This window comes from Silene latifolia, chromosome 10 (genome assembly GCF_048544455.1).
Source record: "Silene latifolia isolate original U9 population chromosome 10, ASM4854445v1, whole genome shotgun sequence".
Lineage (NCBI taxonomy): Eukaryota > Viridiplantae > Streptophyta > Magnoliopsida > Caryophyllales > Caryophyllaceae > Silene > Silene latifolia.
The window spans coordinates 153,013,891-153,033,355 of record NC_133535.1 but is presented as its reverse complement, the minus strand read 5'-3'; the positions used below and the strand labels follow the sequence as shown (position 1 = coordinate 153,033,355).

Sequence of the window (19,465 nt, the reverse complement as noted above, 5' to 3'; positions counted from 1 at the left end):
GAATGTTGCGGTGCAACACTGCAACTAGAACTGAATTAGCAACGCGTTAGGCCCGGACATACAGGCTATTAGCCAGCCCATGAACAAATCAGGCTTGTTTCCGATTGATACAATCATACAAATCAAGCGTGGTTCACTGCTTAAAGAATTCCCCAAAAATCAATCATAAATTCCGAAGTTTAAAAATTATAAACACCAGTTATTGGATGAGTATCGCACAACCCGAGTTCAAGCTCCCTACTGGAGTACCGGACAAGTTAAGAGACTTGAGCGAGCCATGCATTTGGTGGTACTTTACAAAGTTCTATGGAAAACTAAAACTAACAACTACTGGGGATCCTTGAAATGAACCTGACATGACCAGGGCCCACCTAAAAGCAACGCTAAGCTTGAGTCTGTCGGCCACACACAGGGTGGTTGGTACACATGACGTTATTACCTTGGAGTCTGTACTCGTCCTGCTGTCTGCAGTTGATGCTGCCAAAATGAGAACAACGCTATTCAGTTTTATATGCAAAACTCGAGTAAAAGCTGACTGGTGAAGTGCTAGAGGCACAGGAATCAATCAACAACAACAACAACATCAGAGCCTTAATCCCAAAATGATTTGGGGTCGGCTGACGAATCATCCTTTAGAACCGTCCCTGGGTGGACGCACACCTCAAAATGCGAATAGAGGCACAGGAATCAAAACCCGATTATAATTTCATCACAAAAACATGTACACTATGAGGTAGGCTCTACAAGTGAGACACCATCAATTAATCCTCATATGAAACCATCTCATACACTACTCGTTAAAATTTACAAATTCTCATATGAGAGACGGTCTCATACTAATATTATCCTGAGAATGACCGAAATTTCTTAATAATAAAAGGGCAGTCCGGTGCACGATGGCGTCCCCACTAAGCGAGGGTCTGGGGAAGGGTGTAATTTGGCAAGAGGCCGCTCCAAGGACTTGAACCCAAATTTCTTAATAAGGGTAATTAATTTAAATAGCTGGGCTAATGGATATATGGGTGAGGTCTATAGTCAGATGGAAAATCTCATGTAAAACCCACTAATGACAATTATATCCCCGACACAAGTTACGGTAGTTACTAAAAACAGTTTTCTAGGGGTATTGAATACCTCTGTGAAACAGCCCTAAACAGTTACACATGTATTTGTAAGTCAGATGAGTTAGTCTCATATAAAATTAAACATAAGACCGTCTTTAGAGCGACTCAAGATCCAAATTAAGGATGTAAAAGTGATGGTGCATGTCAAATTGTCCAACAAAGATAACAGCCAGCTGGACTTTGCAGTTCTTTCATATAACCACGATCCCATTTCATCCATGCCAAAGGCTCGAAATGTAAGAGAATTACCTGAGTAAGGAAAGAAGAGCTGTCAGCAATAAATCTTAAAAATTCTTGCTTTTGCAATTGATAGTTGTACTTTTGTTGATCCAATAATGCTTGTTCTCTACGTATATCTTCCTGAAGTCTATCCTTTTCCCATTTCTTCTGCTTGAGCTGGTTCTCGAGCTCATAATATTTTACAGGAAGACGATCCTTTCCAGAACATCTAGGGAACGTTACACCTACATCCTCCCTTTCAAGGGAAGGGTGAAGAAAAAGTTGGAGCAGTAGATGATTAGCTAAGTGCTGAACTTCACCAAAAAAAAAAACAAGGAAACGGAAAATAAACCAAAATAGCTCATTAAGGAAACTCATTATGAACAAAGACCATCTAAGTCCGAAGTCTCCGAACATCTGAGACATGACCAATGATATAATGATACGTGATAACAAGCTTAGCAAAATTCTCCAACTTAAACAGGTACCCAAAAAACACAAGCTTAATTGTTCTATCAAGAAAACGCCACCCTGATAATAAACATATACCAGAGCTAAACCACTTAAGAAAAGTGTCGTAGGAAATGAACTATGTCAATTTGAAAGTTTTGTTCGGTAGCAGATCAAGTTGAGCTTGAACCTCGTTCCTAATTGATATGGGTGTGAAGAAGAAAGAAGTCACATCAAATACCAACAAAAAGCTGGTAATCAGATGGGAACAATAATCAGCAACACTAACAAAGTGAACCTGGGAGGCTTACATGAACTACAACTAGCACTTCCGAGTTCCCAAAATTAACAAGACAGTTCATCTACGGAGGTGACCACACCACAAGTCCACAGCAGTCAAAGTGAAAATTACATCATATATTCATATATTCTATAAAATGGGTATACAAGGATCAGATGCACACACAAGTATCTAAAGTATCAAATAGCAGATATACCTGCTACCGAGGGCGAAGACACCAGTAGCGCTAATCATTCCACCATCTAAAGAAACAGCTCCATCGGTGATGAATGGAAGAGCAACAAGCATCTCAGCTCTAGTTCTATAGACTTGAAGACGTGAGAAAAGATTATAAAACAATGTTTCTCTGAGCCCACACCCACTGGAAGTCAAAGAATATAAATGGGATCTGTCTATATGAACCATATTTACGGCAAACCCAAGAAAGCCAGCTGGAATTTCACCATTCGGCAATCTTGGGTGTAATATATCAAGTCTCTTCTGGGGATCATCTGCTATTATCTCACCAGCATATGGTCTGCACAAAAAGAAAGTGTTAGAATTTAGAAAAGACTGAATACAGAAGCTCAACTGACACAATGATATGGAGTTATTGAAACCATGCCTTAAATTTTCAAGGCAGATCACGAGAAACCGTCCTTCCAACGAATGCCCAACTGATGATCCAAGCGCATAAAGACCAGTAAATTTGTTTACTGCTCCATCAAAATCGTATGTCTCTAAGGCTTTGATGCCATCATAAGTCTTGCAGACTACTGACAGCATCTTGGGCAAACCGAGGTATTCAGAAAAAAGCCTGAGTTGACAATATCAAAAGGAAAAATGGAGGAATATTAGTCTAACAAAAAACTTTAATTAAAATGTAACCTGGATTACAAGTTTTTAACCATCAAATTGATCTTTTAGTTTCTACTATCTAAAGCAAGCATTTCTGTAACCAGGTTTTACCTGCTGAGATTATCATCTTCAACTTTTCCCAGAGTAGCAACAACTCCAAGAAGTTCTTGCGAAAGAGCAGGATTAGAAAGTTGGATACCATGACAGATTTTGAGCTGGCAAAAAATATTGGCTGCAGATTTTTCATGCTTCGAGATTTGCTCAACAGTTTCCTCCTCACTACGGCCAAGAGAAGAACCACCATCTTCAGTACTGGGTGCACCTGAGGAAAGGGACTTACCAAGGTTGACTGAAAAGGAGCAAAAATGTGGTCCATTATTCTTGTGCGCAAATGACAAGATAAAGAAGCAACCTCGGAAGCACCCAGGTTTCTATAATGTCTTACAGAATCAAATAAAGTATACATAAAAGTACCCACCATCTAGTTTCCTCACATGACAATTTTAGCTAGGAAAAAAATTACATGCATGATGAGCACTGTAAAGAAGATCAAGAATAAGAGGAGCATTCCAAGAGATCTCCTATTTCTCATGTCTAAATAATCCCGCCATAGAATGTAACGACACAGGAGTTTAAGGAGGTTAAAATGAGGGGAAATCCTCAATTTCTTTGTACAGGGAGCCTATGCATGCGACTCTGCAACGTTCATTAGCCTTACATAGAAGGTGCATACTTTGCTAATATCTTTATGCAATAAGGGAGCTAAAGAGCTAACTAACATTTTTGATAGATTTTCTAGTCTCAACTTACTTGTGTCAGCTAGGACACATTTGTTTAGGTCTAGTTTCTTTTGCACACCATCATGTCAAATATATATCTACTAGTTTACTACTAAAAGATATGAGCAAGATGGTGTACAAGGAAGCTCGTCGCCATGAAAATAACACCTTACCTTGCAAATCTAGAATTGCATCATCTAGCTGATTTTTCTGAGACTTCAAAAACTTTAAATTGTCTTCGTGCTGTCTCATCTTAGTCCCAGTCTTCTCTAGTTCATCTTGCAATCTCTGACAGAAATAATCAACTTTTAACAACAAATACATTACCACAATGCCTTAATGGGTTAGGACTTCAGTCTATCATGAGTTAAGGGGGTCGGATGTGACTTTTCCCCTTCAATTGATTAGAACCTGGAAAGGTTTTTTCCGACTGAGCCATACTGAAATTAAATTAAGAACTGTAAATCAAAATTTATTTAAATACACTCCCTCGATTCACTTCAATTCACTGATATTTTTCAAAATTCTCCACACGTACTTTGAAAAACATAGTGAACCTGATTGAATGGAGGGAGCTTTTAAAAAGAATTTGGACAACATTCTCATCGAAAGTAACTGTCAAAATGGCTGTGAAGCTATGAATGAATGGTTTTCTTTAATTCTTCGTATTATCTTTTTCAGGTTCTCGTCAAGTGTCCAGTGTCCTCATAAAGCACGGCATGCAAAACGTTAAGAACACAAAGAATGGTGGAAGCAAAAAAATGACAAAATCTACTAGTAAAATTCGCTACCAGTTGAGCAACCATTGACAGCACCAACCTTTGTACCAGTCATTAAATTATTTGCAAAAGGAGCTCCATTGGGTACTCCATTCCCACTATTCACATTAGGGCTATTCGGATTAACATGATTTAAGGCCTCAATATCATGGACAACTAATGCCTTTGAATTCAATGGAATCTGTCAAGACAAAACAAGTGAATGATTGATTAGCAACATTATAAGCATTTACAACATACGATTAAACGATCAACATACAACGACCATTTCTTGCATAAAACACGCAAAATACCATGTAGACATACAACTGCTCATTTCTTGCATCAAGAAGACTCGCAAAACAAGTATGAACCCTCAACTGTCCCAGTGAACTGGCTACGATCCCATATCCTTGCTTTCTACGTAAATCTACGTTCTATTCATAGTGTTTGATTTACTTAGATAAAATTTCGCAATCTACCAAAACAACCATCAACTTGGTTACAAAGGCAATGTGATCCCAATGAAGATTAAGATGCTATGAAGTGCATCTGCTCAGTGCTCACAGTACTGTCGGTTACAAGTTCTCCGTAGTCCATACCTTCCTACAAGCCACTTATCAATACCCACTTCAATCAATTACAGTGACGTTACTGATGTCGTGATAAAGGGCTTAGAGGCTATCGATTATACTATATACTCCCTCTGTTCCGGTCATTTGTTGTCCTTTTTCCATTTTAGGGTGTCTCGGTCAATTGTTGTCCTTTCTATTTTAGAAATGCATTTGAAGAACAATTTGATCATTCACACTCAATTTGGTCCAATTGTCATCTAATAATTGGTCTCTTCTTCTTTTCTTGATCTTTGTGTCAAAACCAAAAGACAACAATTGACTGGGACGAAAGTTCTCAGCTTTAACAACTGGTTTTCATGAGGTAGTGATTATACACAGTTTCTACGACGCCAATAAAGTTGTTGACTTTTTGACCAACTTTGAACACTCGTACCCTACTAAACCCGCTACTCGTTCTAGACGGTTTGAACGTCATCGGCTTTCACTCTCCTCTATCAACCACAAGGATATAACGGGTTGTACCCACCTAAGGAATCGACCTAGTTTTCTTTCCTCGAAAAATTAAAACTAATTTAACATCCCACATTCACATGCAAAATACAATTAAATAAAAATTCAATTCAATCAATTAAACAGAAATTAATTAGCATCATAACTCAAACATTAATTACAATGCCACACTAATTTGATGGTGGGATAAAAATACAATTAAATAAAAAATTAAAGGAAATAAACCCTAGAAATTAAAAGGGGAGAAAGAAAAACTTGCCGGAGAATTCATGGGATACATTTGCGTGGAGCAAATTGACGACGCTAAACACACACTCGTATGCAGCAGTTATGCACTCTCTTTCAACGCTTTTCTGATTTTTCTCAATTTGATTAGTTGTGCACCTGAGCTTCAAATATTCGTTTGAAGAGTTGTTAGAGGGCTAAAGTAGCTAAACCTCGTGACTCGATTTGAATGATCCGATCTATATTGACCCGATTTACCATATCCTAACTAATTTGATTTTTTGGCGAAACTTGATTTGGCATAATCTGGTCCTTGACTATAAATAAATGAATGTTTTTTAAATGAATTGAGCTCGAGCCAACTTGACCCGTATTCGAAATAAATGCCTTTTTTCAATTGTAGTTGACTACCGGAGTGTTAATTTGGGTGGCCTCAAATACACGTGGAAGATGTTTGGGACACTAGATTTATGTTTTATATGACTGATTTGGCCTTCAATTTCCAACCTGTCACTATAATAGAATTAGGGGTATTGTTGTCCATTACATATAATTCTAGTGTCCCGGTAGTTTTTAAAAGTGCATTTATGTGCAACCGTCAATTTGGGTGATTAGTTGGATTCATGTTAACATTATTTTCGTTTTTGATTTTTTTTTTAAAACACCCAAGAGGGCTCAAATAGCAATTAGCACAATCAAACGACGCAAGCTCGTCAATGTTTAACGGAAGTACATCAACCCAACTACGCTTACCAAGGACCATGGTCGAACATGAGCAAGCTTGTGAGCAACCCTATTACTCAAACGCCTAACATAATTAAACTTAACAACATCAAAACAAGAACATAACGAATAAATATCATCGTAAATAAGAAATATATCACTTCGGCCTTGCTTTCGCTTACTCAAATCTTCAACCACGGTCAAAAAGTCGTTCTCGATCTCTATTTTCGCCAGCTCCTTGCTCCTTGCCTCAGTGAGTCCCATGAGAATTGCTTCTGTCTCTAACAACGACGAATACCAACCCCCGTGACACCCCAAAGCACCTTTCCCTCATCATTTTCAACCACGGTCAAACAGTCGTTTTGGATTTGATTTAGGGGTGTTATAATTAGATTGGGTTTATCGTCAACTCTTATTAGTTATTATCAGGATAAGTTATTAGATATTTTATTGTCTCATTTTAATTTTTGTCTCGTAATTTCATATTAGGTTAAATCATAAGAGGACATTGGTTTACTATTGAGTTGAATATTAAGACTATTTTGTCTTTTATGTGGGTGATGACTGAGCTAAAATATCGGTGTGTTAAATTGTTGATTGTGTTATGTTTATATTTGATTGGGAGTTGGGACCAATCAAATTGGATTTTATTATTGGTTTGACTAATGCTTGGCTAGACTAATGCTGATTCAATCAAGTTTGATATAATCAAGTGAAATCATTAAAGAAAAAACCTACATTGTCGGTGGAGCTTAAAATTAACAAAAACATGAGCCAAATGTGTTCCAAATTCACTATGTAACATCTCAAATTAACTGAAGAGGTTATTCATGTAGGGTACCCCAGTGAAGCGGATAAGTGATAAGCTTAAATGGATTGTAAAGTAATAGTCATATAACAAAGTGCATTTTCTTTTTTTGGAGCCCGTAATAAGAGTTCCACAGTTAAGCATGCTTGTTGGGGAGTAATTTAAGGATGGCTCACCTACCGGGAGGGTCTGGAATGCGCATAAGCGAAGCCAAAAAAGCGTTGGAAATGACGTGTTTTGATCTGTGGACCCCAAGTATACAGTCTGACAAATTACCATGAGTAACTGCTCCCACTTTGAGGTTTGGGCCAGGGTGTTACATACTAACCCGCTTATTTATGACCAAATTAAACCCAACCTATAGGCAACCCAAACTTGCATAGCCATCTCATAGTTTGCTTGAACTTTGTTATTGGGTGAAAATTAGTGGGGATTAGGGTGTAAATGCCGAGCTGATTCGAATTTAAGCTTGGGTGGACTTGGGATCGCTCAAAAATTTAGCTCGAGCACGGGATTAGCATGGCTTTGGGTGAGCTCGAGTTCAAAATTGATTAGTCCGAACTCGAGTCGAGTTTTGGCTGGACCGATTTTGAGGGCTCGATGAGTCAACTTCTCTCGGTTACGGGTAGAGACGGTCAAATATTCCAGCCGGACTGTCGCGGGGCGGGCCAAGTTTGGCTAGGCGGATCCATAAACAGCCTGAGGTAGGGGGCGGGGCCGGGCCTGGTGGTGTTGGACCCGGAACCGGCCTGAGGTAGGGTCGAGAGACGAGTTCGGATTAAGGGCGGGTCGGGTTGGGTTTGCTCGATCTAGGCCCGACCATAGTTTTTGACGGGTTAGGTTAGGCCGGGTTTGGCACGCGTCACATGGGCCGGGTAAAGAACGGCCCAAAAATCGGGTCGGGTTGACCAACATGTTTGAGTTTTGACCACACCTAGTTACGGGCCTAGATAGGACCAAAGTGGACGATCATGAATTCACTAGGACTTTTAGAGAAGAAAGTATGAAAGTTGGTGAATAAAACATAGGAAAAAGTGCCAAATTATCACAGACACAGTTCACTATCCCGGGTGATTGTCACAATGTGACACCATGCTGTTGTCTCTTGTCTGCATTCACGCTAGATCCGTCCTTAAATATCTCACAGCACACTCCCATTACTGCCCACTGTATATAATTCCACCATTTTTAGTATTTTTTCATTAAAATCAACACTTAATCACTACCACAATTAATACATTACCAAATTACAACAAAAAAATTCAATATTTTTCCTTGTTTACTGATCATTTGCTTAATCATCATCATTAATCATTAAAGATGGAGTCTTTATCATTAAATTCATGTAATTTCAAGGGTTTTAATCGATCTACAGCACTTAATTTATCTAGAAAAGTAGAGATTAGAGGGTTTAATCATGTGGGTTTTGCTTGTTTTTGGAGACAAAGTGAAAAAAGACTGTCTTTTGCAGTAAGAACTAAGTCTTCTGGTAATGATGCTGGGTTTTCTGCTTCTAGTAAAGATGGGTCTTCTTCTAAATTATCAACTGTTGAGACAGAGGTTGAAGATGAAGGGCAAAAAGGTCATTTGATTGGTCCTATCACTGATTCTGATGGGTCCATTGTTGGGTTTCGCCTGCTTTCTCCATCAGGTTTGTCCTTTCACTTCTTGCATTTACACTTTCTGTGTTTGTTTTAGCATTCCGTCATTATCATTTGTTTAACTTAGATTATAAAAAAGACGGTCACAGAGAATAAAAAAGGTAAACAAATGGTTCAGAAAGACTTGAAAATTGAAATTATATCATTACCTTTTGAGGTGAGGAAACAGATAATTGTCATATTTTTGGTTAGGGGTCTATGATGGGAAACAATCTCGAATTGCGATTTCAGTAAAGGGTAAGATTGCGTACATCAAAAAGTTTCAGAGAGGTAAGATTGCGTACATTGAGAACAATAATAAAAGATAAAGTTAATTAGGTGGCATTCTAGTAATGTGAATTAAAAATGTTCGATATTGCTTGTTTCATTCATTGTTTATTGGCCTTAGTGCCCTTGGATATAATATTGGTTGTCTACGAGTCCAAGTTTACGACTTTTAGTATTTAAGCGACTGTTAATGGTGCTGAATCAATTGTTTGGACTCTTTGGAGTAATGAGTGATCTCTTGTAATGTACTTCCTCCATTCAACTCACTCTACCACTTTCCTTTTTCATGTTTGTCAACGCGTATTTTACGCGCTAAATATCGTTAACTACGTATTTGTAAAAATTATAAAAGTTAGATATTTTTAATGTCTTTCGTAAAGATTTAATCAAACAAGATCCCACATGAATATATTTCCACTTACGTATCGAGAGAAAATCGAAATTGAATACACAATTGTGAATAGTGTACAAATGTGAAATAAGTAGAGTGGAGTTGAATGGAGGAAGTATTGTTGTTTTTAGTTTTTAATTAGTATTGTAGACAGTAGTGTACAAATTGCTTATGTTAACAATTGAATAATACGGATTACGGAGTACATTGTTAATAAATGACGAGATAATCTTATTATTGCAATTGGAAAGTTGGGACTTGGGAGGTTGGAGAAAGGGTTTTCTGATTGAGCATCATTTAACTTAGATTATTAAGAATAAAAACCTTAAAATGGTGCGCGATTACTTCAGAAATAAATACTGTACAATTTATTATGACGAGATGTCGAGATCATGAGGCATGGGCCACCAATGTGTCCTTTAACACCTTGCTTTTGGACATCTACCAGAAGTTTCATGTGACTGATTTGTTTTTTCTGTTGTGTGGACTAGTGATGGTTTTGTGGGACAATGGTAGTTTAGCTATTTTAGCTTGATGAATTGAATGTTGTCTTGGTTAAGACGGGGGATATTAGTTCAAGTAAGTGCATATGCTGGATATTCAGTCTGCCGAATGCAGTCAGATTTTCAATCGTCGTACAAGTAAGACGGACCCAATACACAATAACCCCAATGCTTATTCAGAAAATTTAATGGATTTGACCAAATTTATGCCTGCATTGTGTTGAAGTCAAATAAGGGATTAAGTTATTTCTAATGTGTGATATAATATCAAATGTCAAACAGCTATGATCCGAACATATTGGTGGGAAACTTAAGCACTTCGTATTGATATTTCAAGGATCCTAGTTACTTCATTGTTTAATTTCGTCAATAGGTCATGACTTAAGTAGCCACATTTTGATTATGCTTCTTGAACTGAACACAGATGAAAAAGATCTGGTTAAGTATAATGCTTATGAAACACTGAATCTGGATAAGCAAGACGAAGTACAAGAAGAAGATTATGGTGAAGAAAAAGAAAATCCGAAAGTAAGTGAAGAGACTACCAGTGAAGTAGAGGAAATTTCCTCCGCCAGCGTGTCTTCCAGTAGCATCGCTGAACAAGAAGTACTTGAAGATACCGAGGTTGTGGAAGAAGAGGTTGTAGAAGACGAGGTTGCAGATGAAATAGCGGAAGTAGAAGAAGAAAGTGTGGTTAAAGGAGAAGTAACAACTCCCAGCAAAGTAACCTACAATATCGTCTTTGTAACATCAGAGGCAGCACCTTATTCCAAGACCGGAGGTTTGGGAGATGTGTGTGGTTCTTTGCCTATCTCTCTAGCTGCACGGGGACATCGTGTTATGGTAGTGTCACCTAGATATATACATGGGACTGCTGCTGATAAGGTTTATGCTGGAGCCTTTGATGCCAACTGTCGTATCAAGGTCAATTGCTTCGGTGGGGAACAAGAAGTAGCCTTTTTCCATGAGTACAGAGCTGGTGTTGATTGGGTAAGCACATTAGACACCCATTGTACGACCGAAATGTGATATCCTGTCTGTTTCTTACTTCCTAATGAACAATACTCCCTTCATTCCATTTGACTTTGGTAGTCAATTGATACCAACTCAGACCACTGTTTTTTCACAATATATTCTAGCTACACAACCCTTTCAAAATAATACAAGTATGAAAACAGTCGGTTGATAATCAAATGTGATTATATTACATTTATCTCTACACATATAGGGAGAGAGAAAAAATAAATCGAAGTTAATTTCGATTGACCTCTAAAGTCAAATGATGACACTATAAATGGGATGGAGGTAGAAGGTTTATACTTTTATAGTGCTCTTCTTGTCTTGTTTTTGAGAACCTTGGACCAAACCATCAATGTATATTTACATTACGCTTGTTTATATCTCATGAGTCATGATATACTAACCCTGTCATTCAATATTTCACTATTTCAGGTATTTGTTGATCATCCGTCATATCACCGACCCGGAAATCCCTATGGCGATAGCTCAGGCGCCTTCGGCGATAATCAGGTATATCCTGGGTTGTTAATAAGCTCTTTAATCTTTGTAAGATTTACGGTGATTGTGATTTTGATTATGATTGTGTACTGTAATGTGTGATCAATTATTATTCAGCTTAAGCATTTGATTGATTTTATGCAATAAGCTAACATATTGTTCCTGTCCTATTTGGACAGTTCCGATTCACTTTGCTTTCCCATGCAGCCTGTGAAGCACCTCTTGTCCTACCACTTGGAGGCTACACCTATGGACAAAAGTGTTTGTTCCTTGTCAATGATTGGCACGCAGGTCTTGTATCAGTGTATGTGCATTCATCACCATTTTTTTCTTTGCACCTCTTAGTCCCAATGTTGTATAAATTTTGTAAGTCTTTTTCTAATGAAATTACCAATGTTGTTTAACCACAGTGAACTGATAACGTGTCATTGTATGCAGACTTTTGGCATCTAAATACCGTCCATATGGAGTATACAAGGATGCACGGAGTGTACTTGTTATACACAACCTTTCTCATCAAGTAAGTGGCTCATATTGTTCTCCAGCTTTTGCAACTTCTAAGTTGCGTAGTTTCTTTTATAATGTTTGAGATTCTCCCAGTGGTTTGTTTAGTTCTTAGTTTTATGCTATACTCTTTGGAGGGAATATATACTTTTTGGCTGGGGGCCGAGCTATTTAGAGACAAGGAGTAACGAATGCTGCCCCAAATCCCAAAATACTGTGAGATAAATAAATTGCTATCCTGAATTCCGCGCAAAGATGATAAAGTGAGCTTTGTTTATATTTTTAGGGACATTATATATGCGCCCAGTTAGATGCGTAGTAGTATTGACTACTCTCCATCGGGTATGTTTGAGCCTCCTATATAAAAGGTTTTACACTTCCGCTACCCCAAAGACTAAATTCTTTCCCTTTCCTATTTTTAGGAAACTCGTTTCTGTAATGTTAACTTTTCTATCATCCTTACTGATTAGAGGTGAGTGGTATGTGAGGATATACGAGCCTGAAATTGCCCAACAAAAGCACAAAATAATATTGCTATGCTTTTCGTCATTTCAAAGAGGGATAACCTAGAATTAGTAGTGCTGATCATTGAAGTGTTATTCAACTTTGCAAGGGTGTGGAGCCTGCAGTTACATACGATAACTTAGGAGTGCCTCCTCATTGGTACGGGGTACTTGAGTGGGTGTTTCCAGAGTGGGCAAGAGCACATGAACTTGACAAAGGTGAAGCTGTCAACATTCTCAAGGGGGCAATTGTGACGTCTGATCGGATTCTTACAGTTAGCCAGGTGACACTTTCATATTTTCTTTTTAATATTTTGCTTCTATGGGAGTAAAAATCAGGAATTCTCAAAGTAGTATCAATATCTCTCGTGATCTCGTCACGAGATTTATAGCTAAGTGATGGTAGCCATACAAATCTGTCGCAATTTTCTAGCTGTTTTGGTTAGAACCTTTTTTTAATGTCTATTAGGCTTATTTTATGAACATGTCTGTACATTGAGCTTTGAAACAGGGATATTCGTGGGAAGTAACAACTGTGGAGGGTGGATATGGTTTGCACGAGTTACTAACCAGCCGAAAATTTGTTCTGAATGGTATGTATGCATTATTTATTGTTTTACTACTTGGGGATTACATGTAGTCACATCTCAACTTATAATCTTGTGTTCAGTACAAAACTAAGTCGGGACATTCATCCTTGTTTTCCTTTGCTTCTCTGATATTACGAAGTATATACCATACTTGACTAGTTGTCTGTTATATGCAAATTTTGTGAAATCTTGTTTTCACTTGGTGACCAGGGATTATAAATGGTATAGACGTAAATGAATGGAATCCATCTACCGATGTTCATATTCCAGCCCATTACTCCATCGATGATCTCTCTGGAAAGGTCTCATGTACTTTCATATATCTTGAATGCTAGATCACCGATGATCTCCAAATCATCTTGTTTGTCAACTGGTTGACTGTGTCTTTCAGGCTGAATGCAAAATTGCCTTGCAAAAGGAGCTTGGTCTTCCTATCAAACCTGAATGCCCATTGGTGAGACATATTCTTTCATATGGGCGGAAGTCTTAATTGCACTACACATTCAATAAACCTGATGTGGGTTTTGTAGATTGGATTTATTGGGAGACTCGACTACCAGAAAGGCATTGATATTATTCAAGCAGCCATGCCGGAGCTTCTGCAAGACGATGTGCAGTTTGTAAGTAAATATTTTTACATTTGCATCATTATCCACTCGATTAAGAACCAGGAAGGGTTCGATGTGTAGGTTTCTGGCTAAGTAGCTCTCAAAAATCAAGATACTTAGGTAAGGCGGTTTATTATTTTAAAACCATGTGTAACTAACGAGTTTTTGATAGGAGTATTTGGAAAATACACTGATTTTACAGTATTTTAGCGTAAAACGGCCTTACGAGAGACCTTATGCTTCAAAATACAATCCACTAGAATTGTCATGTCCAATTGGCATCCATTAACACCAAACTAAGATACAATATGCAATCTTGCTCATGCAAGAGAACCGAAATTGTTTATCTAAAGTAAACTATTTTCCTAGATATTGTAGTAGTAATTTATCAAATTCTGTCTAAAACATATACGCTACTTCAGGTTATGTTGGGCTCAGGAGACTCAAAATATGAGAATTGGATGAGAGCGACTGAGGCGGCATACAAAGACAAGTTTCGAGGATGGGTTGGGTTCAATGTCCCAATATCTCATCGAATAACTGCAGGGTAAACAAATGCATTGAAATTCTTGTCTTACTAGGTCACTACAGTATAATATTCTACTTTTGCTAACAAAAATTATATATGCAGGTGTGATATCCTTTTGATGCCATCAAGATTTGAACCTTGTGGACTAAATCAGCTATATGCAATGAGATATGGAACTGTGCCGGTAGTTCATTGTACTGGAGGACTTCGGGTGAGAGTTGACCTTGACAGTTTATGTCGTTTAGAACTTTTTGCTTATGACACCTTACTTAATCTGGTTTGGAAACTTACTCCTCAGGATACTGTTGAAACGTACAATCCATTTTCAATTGGGCCTGATGGCACCGGCACTGGTACTGGGTATGTCTTAACTTACTTATCTTAAGAAATAGTTCCTCAAGCTTATATGTTGCCGGAAAGCGGGATTGTTAAAGTAGCATGAACTTATGAAGGATCCTTCAATTGTGTGGATTGTTCTTATACTTTCCATGAAATAAAATATGAGTGGTGGTGTAGGTTTTAGTAGCTCATTTGATGCCGTTATTATCTTAAAAAAACTCACTTTGTGTCATCTGTTGTGTTGTCAGGTGGGCCTTTGCTCCCTTAGCGAAGGACAGTATGTTGGCGGTGAGTATACATTACTAATTTACTATGTGATTTTCTTCTTGGGTTCTCATATTCAGACTATCAGATTTGCCGATTTGCTAGTTGTTTCCGCAGAAGCAAGTCGTAGGGGCATTGGGGAGGGGTGACTGTCCATTAAGATCTCTTTTTGCGAAAAATACTACTTCTGTCCCAACCATTAAAATTTTTTAGGTATTCCTGGCGTATTAAATCACCATATACCCCAGACCAAATCCACGACAACCCCGTCCTCACTCTAGAAAACCCCTCCACATGATTTTCGTGGGTGAAGGAAGGGGTTTCGATTGTTTGAAAGGCAGCCAGGCAGGGGTACAGTAGGGTTCTGGTGATTCGGACAGGCTAGAGCCTAGAGATAGGGAGGTTGGCTGAGATGGATATAGAGAGAGGGGACAATGCAATTATGGGTAAAGGGGAACGGTGAGATTGCAAATAAATGTAAAGAACTTATTGAGAGTCTTGAGCCCATACTTGCATTTACCGTCCTCAGATCCAAAAGCAAACATAAAAAACGTATTTGAGAGTGAGTGTTTAGCATCTTGAATAAACAACTTATTGAGATAGTGAGTTGTGAGTACATAACATTCTGTGTTAACCTGTGTTTAAGATGAAGATGTTGGTATCGAATCATAGTTATTGTATTAACGATGCTAGCACTGTGTGTTTTATTGCATGGCAGTCTTTGAGAAATGCCCTGAAAACATACCGTGAATACAAGCCTTCATGGGCCGGGTTGATGAAGAGAGGCATGGAAAGAGATTCAACATGGGACAGTGCTGCAGCCCAGTACGAGCAGATTTTCGGCTGGGCCCTAACTGACCCACCCTACTGCTGAGAGATTAGTTATAACTATGGAACACCGACTGCGCAAACTAGGAAAGAGTAAACAAGAGTTTAGACATAAGAACGGAAAACTGCTTGTTGAGATATCGGAAGATGCACTAGTATATCATCTATAAGCATTGGATCACGTGTTCGGAAACCAAAAGATCTCTGGTTCGCCATGGTGAAGCTTTAGTCTAGAACGCGAAATCAGCCTTTTTCCTAGTTTGTCATTTTTGTAGGGTGGTTCACTGGTTTTTCCGAGTTTCATGATCATATATATTAATCATTTGGTATATACTCTATGCCTTTGCTGTGCAGTGTAATATCTATTGTGAAGCATCTATTCAGTGGCTATGTAACCTATTTGTATTCGGAGTATTATCCTAAAATTTTCCTTGCATCAAAGGAGTATTAATAAAGGAATTGATGCAAATCACCCATGGACATAGTAGCATTGTTTGTGTTTTACTTTAAAGTCTTCAAGGACCCTAAGCAAGTAACTAATCTGAGCTATCAGCTGCCACAAAAAAAAAAAAAAAAAAAAAAAAAAAAACTAATTTGAGCTATCATGTAGTCCACATCATAGAAACACCTAATCAGCAGTCGCTATCGCAATAATTGCGTTAAGATTTTAATCAAAGACAAACAAATGATGAAGATGAATGAAGTATTTTATAACCTAAAATGCTTTTCAAGTTATACTATTGGAAAATTTCTAATGTTTAATTGTTTATGCCTGAAAGTTGAAATAACAAAATATGCCATGTTAAGTACGATTATTATACTCGGACCGGGTAAAGCGGGACATATCGGGTTTAAGTATGTTTTAACTTTGAGTACGTGGTTATACAATCACGTAAGAATAACCAATAATGAATTAGTTATCGAGCAACAAATTTCAGGTTGAATCGGGTTGAGTTATATTAATTTAATCGTTTATCATCCCTCGTGAGTTTTCACGTTAATCAACTTAATTACAAAAATGCAGTGATCAACTTGAAACAAGTTAAAACGAATCGAGTTATTCAAATCAAGTCATTTCATCTAATCTAATCACAATAATTCACATATCTTTTCTCTTAATTAAATGTTACCAATCTATTATAGACGGGTAATCGTAATCTCAGTAAGTGGATTATACATCTGATGTAGTACATCAGATGATATAATTTTTGAGTATTAAGATAAAGTTTTTGAGTTTTAATCTAAATTTTTTGAGTTTTATTTTAAAGTTTTTGAGTTTATTTACTTAAATTTTAATCTCAAAAAGTTACATTATAACTCAAAAAATTACATATAAGCTCAAAAAAATTTTGATTTTTGACATCATAAAACTAAAATATAATTTATAAACTCTATAGTACTCGAAAAAAATACACAAAAACTCAAAAAATCATTAAGTATGATGTAGTACCTCCGATGTACAATCCTTTTTCTCTCGTAATCTCCCGAATTATAGGCTTATAGCCATCAAATTTCAAATAATCCCAAATTTCTCTCATCTCACAAAATTAGATTACATCCCCAAAATGACAAAATCTCTCCCTCAAAATAATCCACCACCCTAAAATCCGCAATTTCATTGATGGATCCTCCTCTCCTTTCGCTGTCAAGATTCCAATCTTCCTCAATTCTCTGATTCCAAACCTTCAACCCTACATTTTCTCTCTCTCAATTCTCTCAATCTCATCACCCAAATCAAATCAATTACTACACAATTTCACCTTTTCTTCCCCAAATCTAACTCCTTTATATATTCATTCTCTCTTTTCTTCAACAATTTTTCTGGGTTTTTCTCATTTTAATCATCAATTTTTCAAAATTAGGGTAATTTACAATTTTCCCACCAAAATTACCCAATTTTTTTGTGGGTTTTTTAAAATTTTGATTAAAAACCCACCTAGATTTCCCGAAATAATTAGTGGGTTTTTAATATTTTGATCAAATTCCAATGATTTCAGATTCAAATCATGTCATTTACACCTGTATAGCACATCAACTCGGTATTGACTCGCCTGACTCAACGATTCTAGCCGAGTTCAACTCAGCTGACTCGTCATTAACAGAGCTTGCACAACAATGTCTTCTTCATACACCATCTCATCACACAATTTTCTCTCAAACTTTTCGCAAACAAACATACACATTTTTATTGGATTACCCTTTTGTTTATTTTGGTATATTTGATCATAATATGATAAAATTTGATCAATTGAAATTATTGGATCGCGTCAAGGAAACCCTAAATCATATAATTAAGGGTGATTGTAATCTAAAGTTTACATCTTTTTGTTTACAAACTGAACTTTATCCAATTTTTCGTAAACTTATGTCGAAAAGTTTGGATTTTGATGCATTGCTTGTAGTTAGTCCTAAGAAGATTGGTCCTTTACCCCCGGTTTCGAGTTCGAGTAAAGGGGGAAAAAAGATGCTAGGGTTGCCAATATTGTCGTCTAACAAATTTGGTAAATGTTTGAAAAATAAGAGGATGTTGTCTAATGAGAGTGTTTCAGACAGTAAAGAGGCGTTAGTTGATGGTAACAAGGTTGATGTTTTGGATAATTGTGATGAAGATGTTGGTGTTGGCGAGGTAAAAAGTCGCGAAATTATTTGTCAAAATGGTGTCTGTTTGATTGGTGATGGACATGGTCATGGTCATGGTGGTAATGTAGGTAAACAAAAGGCTAAGAAGATTTGGCGACGACATGTTTGGATTGTTTTGGTATTGGATTTGGCTGTTTGTTTGATCTTGTTTGGGATTTGGTTATTCGTCTGTCGCGGATTTCAATGCATTGAAAGATAGTTCAGAACAATGTTGAGTTTTTCGGGATCAAATATCGCTGCTGAAATCGTCTTTTGAGTTGGTTTTCTTATTTTTCTGAAGATGGTGGTGTTGTTAATTGATCTGATCCTGTTTTATCAAGTTAATGTTTCTGCAGCGATCAAAGGATTATTCGTGTTTTTGAGCTTTTCGGTCTGGCAATGGTGTTTTTAGGTTCCATACATCTTTGGAAGTTGGAACCCCCCTTTGTTTCCTTGTTCAGACGGATTAGCTTTGGCATTTGTTTTGTCATTCTTGCAACTTTGTAATTGTTTTCTTTTTCAGATTGAAAAGTTCGGGTTAAAAGGGTAGTCTGCCTTGATCCGAGGTTCGCCTTTTCAATTGTATACTTTGTGTAAATGAGGAAACCGATATGTTACATGTGCAAATTTTTCATCATTGAGTTGCATTACATTTGTTGTTGATCAAATCGCCGCAAACTTTTTGTTCAGTACTTCCTGTTCCTCTGTACTGCATTCATTGTATGGTTGTGATTTCTGAAATGTATAGCTGCAGCATTACCAACATTTCGTTTGGTATACGAATGAAATCCATGGTACAAACTTCAGGTGATCTACTCGTTAGCTAATTTTGGTTCTTCCTGTTAGAAGAACACGAAAAGGAGTCAAACTGGCAATTTTATTTGCGATTTTCTGTGTATTCAGGCTTTAACTCGAGTCAAACTCGTACTGATCTGACTCAATGCGCGAACTTGACCACTTGACCAGGCCTACTTTTGTGACTCATATTCAGGTTTTAACTCGCCCAAAACTCGTACTGATCTGACTCAGTCG

The 19,465-nt window shown here is 37.4% G+C and overlaps 3 protein-coding genes across 4 annotated transcripts; 2 read left to right on the top strand and 1 right to left on the bottom strand.

Annotated features, from left to right (window-relative positions):
- Positions 1-159: 159 nt before the first annotated feature.
- Positions 160-6,044, bottom strand: LOC141606415 (protein DEFECTIVE IN MERISTEM SILENCING 3-like). Its single transcript, XM_074425532.1, has 8 exons — positions 5,813-6,044; positions 4,530-4,670; positions 3,884-3,998; positions 3,043-3,280; positions 2,699-2,890; positions 2,291-2,611; positions 1,374-1,599; positions 160-477 (listed from the first exon to the last, which is right to left on the bottom strand). The coding sequence occupies exons 1-8, from the start codon at positions 5,831-5,833 to the stop codon at positions 436-438; spliced, it is 1,296 nt and encodes a 431-aa protein (XP_074281633.1). The 5' UTR covers positions 5,834-6,044; the 3' UTR covers positions 160-435.
- A 2,244-nt stretch (positions 6,045-8,288) lies between these two features.
- On the top strand, positions 8,289-16,294 carry LOC141606414 (starch synthase 1, chloroplastic/amyloplastic-like). 2 transcript variants are annotated; one of them, XR_012526710.1, is made up of 15 exons: positions 8,289-8,960; positions 10,556-11,121; positions 11,584-11,661; positions 11,829-11,953; positions 12,088-12,169; positions 12,767-12,940; positions 13,168-13,249; positions 13,457-13,548; positions 13,638-13,700; positions 13,777-13,866; positions 14,277-14,401; positions 14,486-14,594; positions 14,682-14,743; positions 14,971-15,552; positions 15,594-16,294. XR_012526710.1 is itself a non-coding variant. In XM_074425531.1 (15 exons), the coding sequence occupies exons 1-15, from the start codon at positions 8,630-8,632 to the stop codon at positions 15,858-15,860; spliced, it is 2,175 nt and encodes a 724-aa protein (XP_074281632.1). In that variant the 5' UTR covers positions 8,289-8,629; the 3' UTR covers positions 15,861-16,294. The 2 variants fall into 2 exon arrangements, 1 of the variants encoding a protein (XP_074281632.1); XM_074425531.1 differs by having other exon boundaries at positions 14,971-15,010; positions 15,705-16,294.
- Positions 16,295-17,353: 1,059 nt separating this feature from the next.
- On the top strand, positions 17,354-19,101 carry LOC141606413 (phytolongin Phyl2.2). Its single transcript, XM_074425530.1, has one exon. It carries the CDS (start codon positions 17,802-17,804, stop codon positions 18,651-18,653), a length of 852 nt encoding a protein of 283 aa, XP_074281631.1. The 5' UTR covers positions 17,354-17,801; the 3' UTR covers positions 18,654-19,101.
- Positions 19,102-19,465: the final 364 nt, after the last annotated feature.

Coding starts and splice junctions, on each gene's coding strand:
- LOC141606415 (XM_074425532.1), bottom strand. CDS start 5,833: ATGTATCCCATGAATTCTCCG. Junction 3,281..3,883: donor TGCAATTCTAGATTTGCAAG/GTAAGGTGTTAT, acceptor GCTCCTTTTCAG/TCAACCTTGGTAAGTCCCTT. Junction 2,612..2,698: donor ATCTGCCTTGAAAATTTAAG/GCATGGTTTCAA, acceptor CTTTTTGTGCAG/ACCATATGCTGGTGAGATAA.
- LOC141606414 (XM_074425531.1), top strand. CDS start 8,630: ATGGAGTCTTTATCATTAAATTCATGTAATTTCAAGGGTTTTAATCGA. Junction 14,595..14,681: donor ATTGTACTGGAGGACTTCGG/GTGAGAGTTGAC, acceptor CTTACTCCTCAG/GATACTGTTGAAACGTACAA. Junction 15,011..15,704: donor CGAAGGACAGTATGTTGGCG/GTGAGTATACAT, acceptor ATTGCATGGCAG/TCTTTGAGAAATGCCCTGAA.
- LOC141606413 (XM_074425530.1), top strand. CDS start 17,802: ATGATTTCAGATTCAAATCATGTCATTTACACCTGTATAGCACATCAA.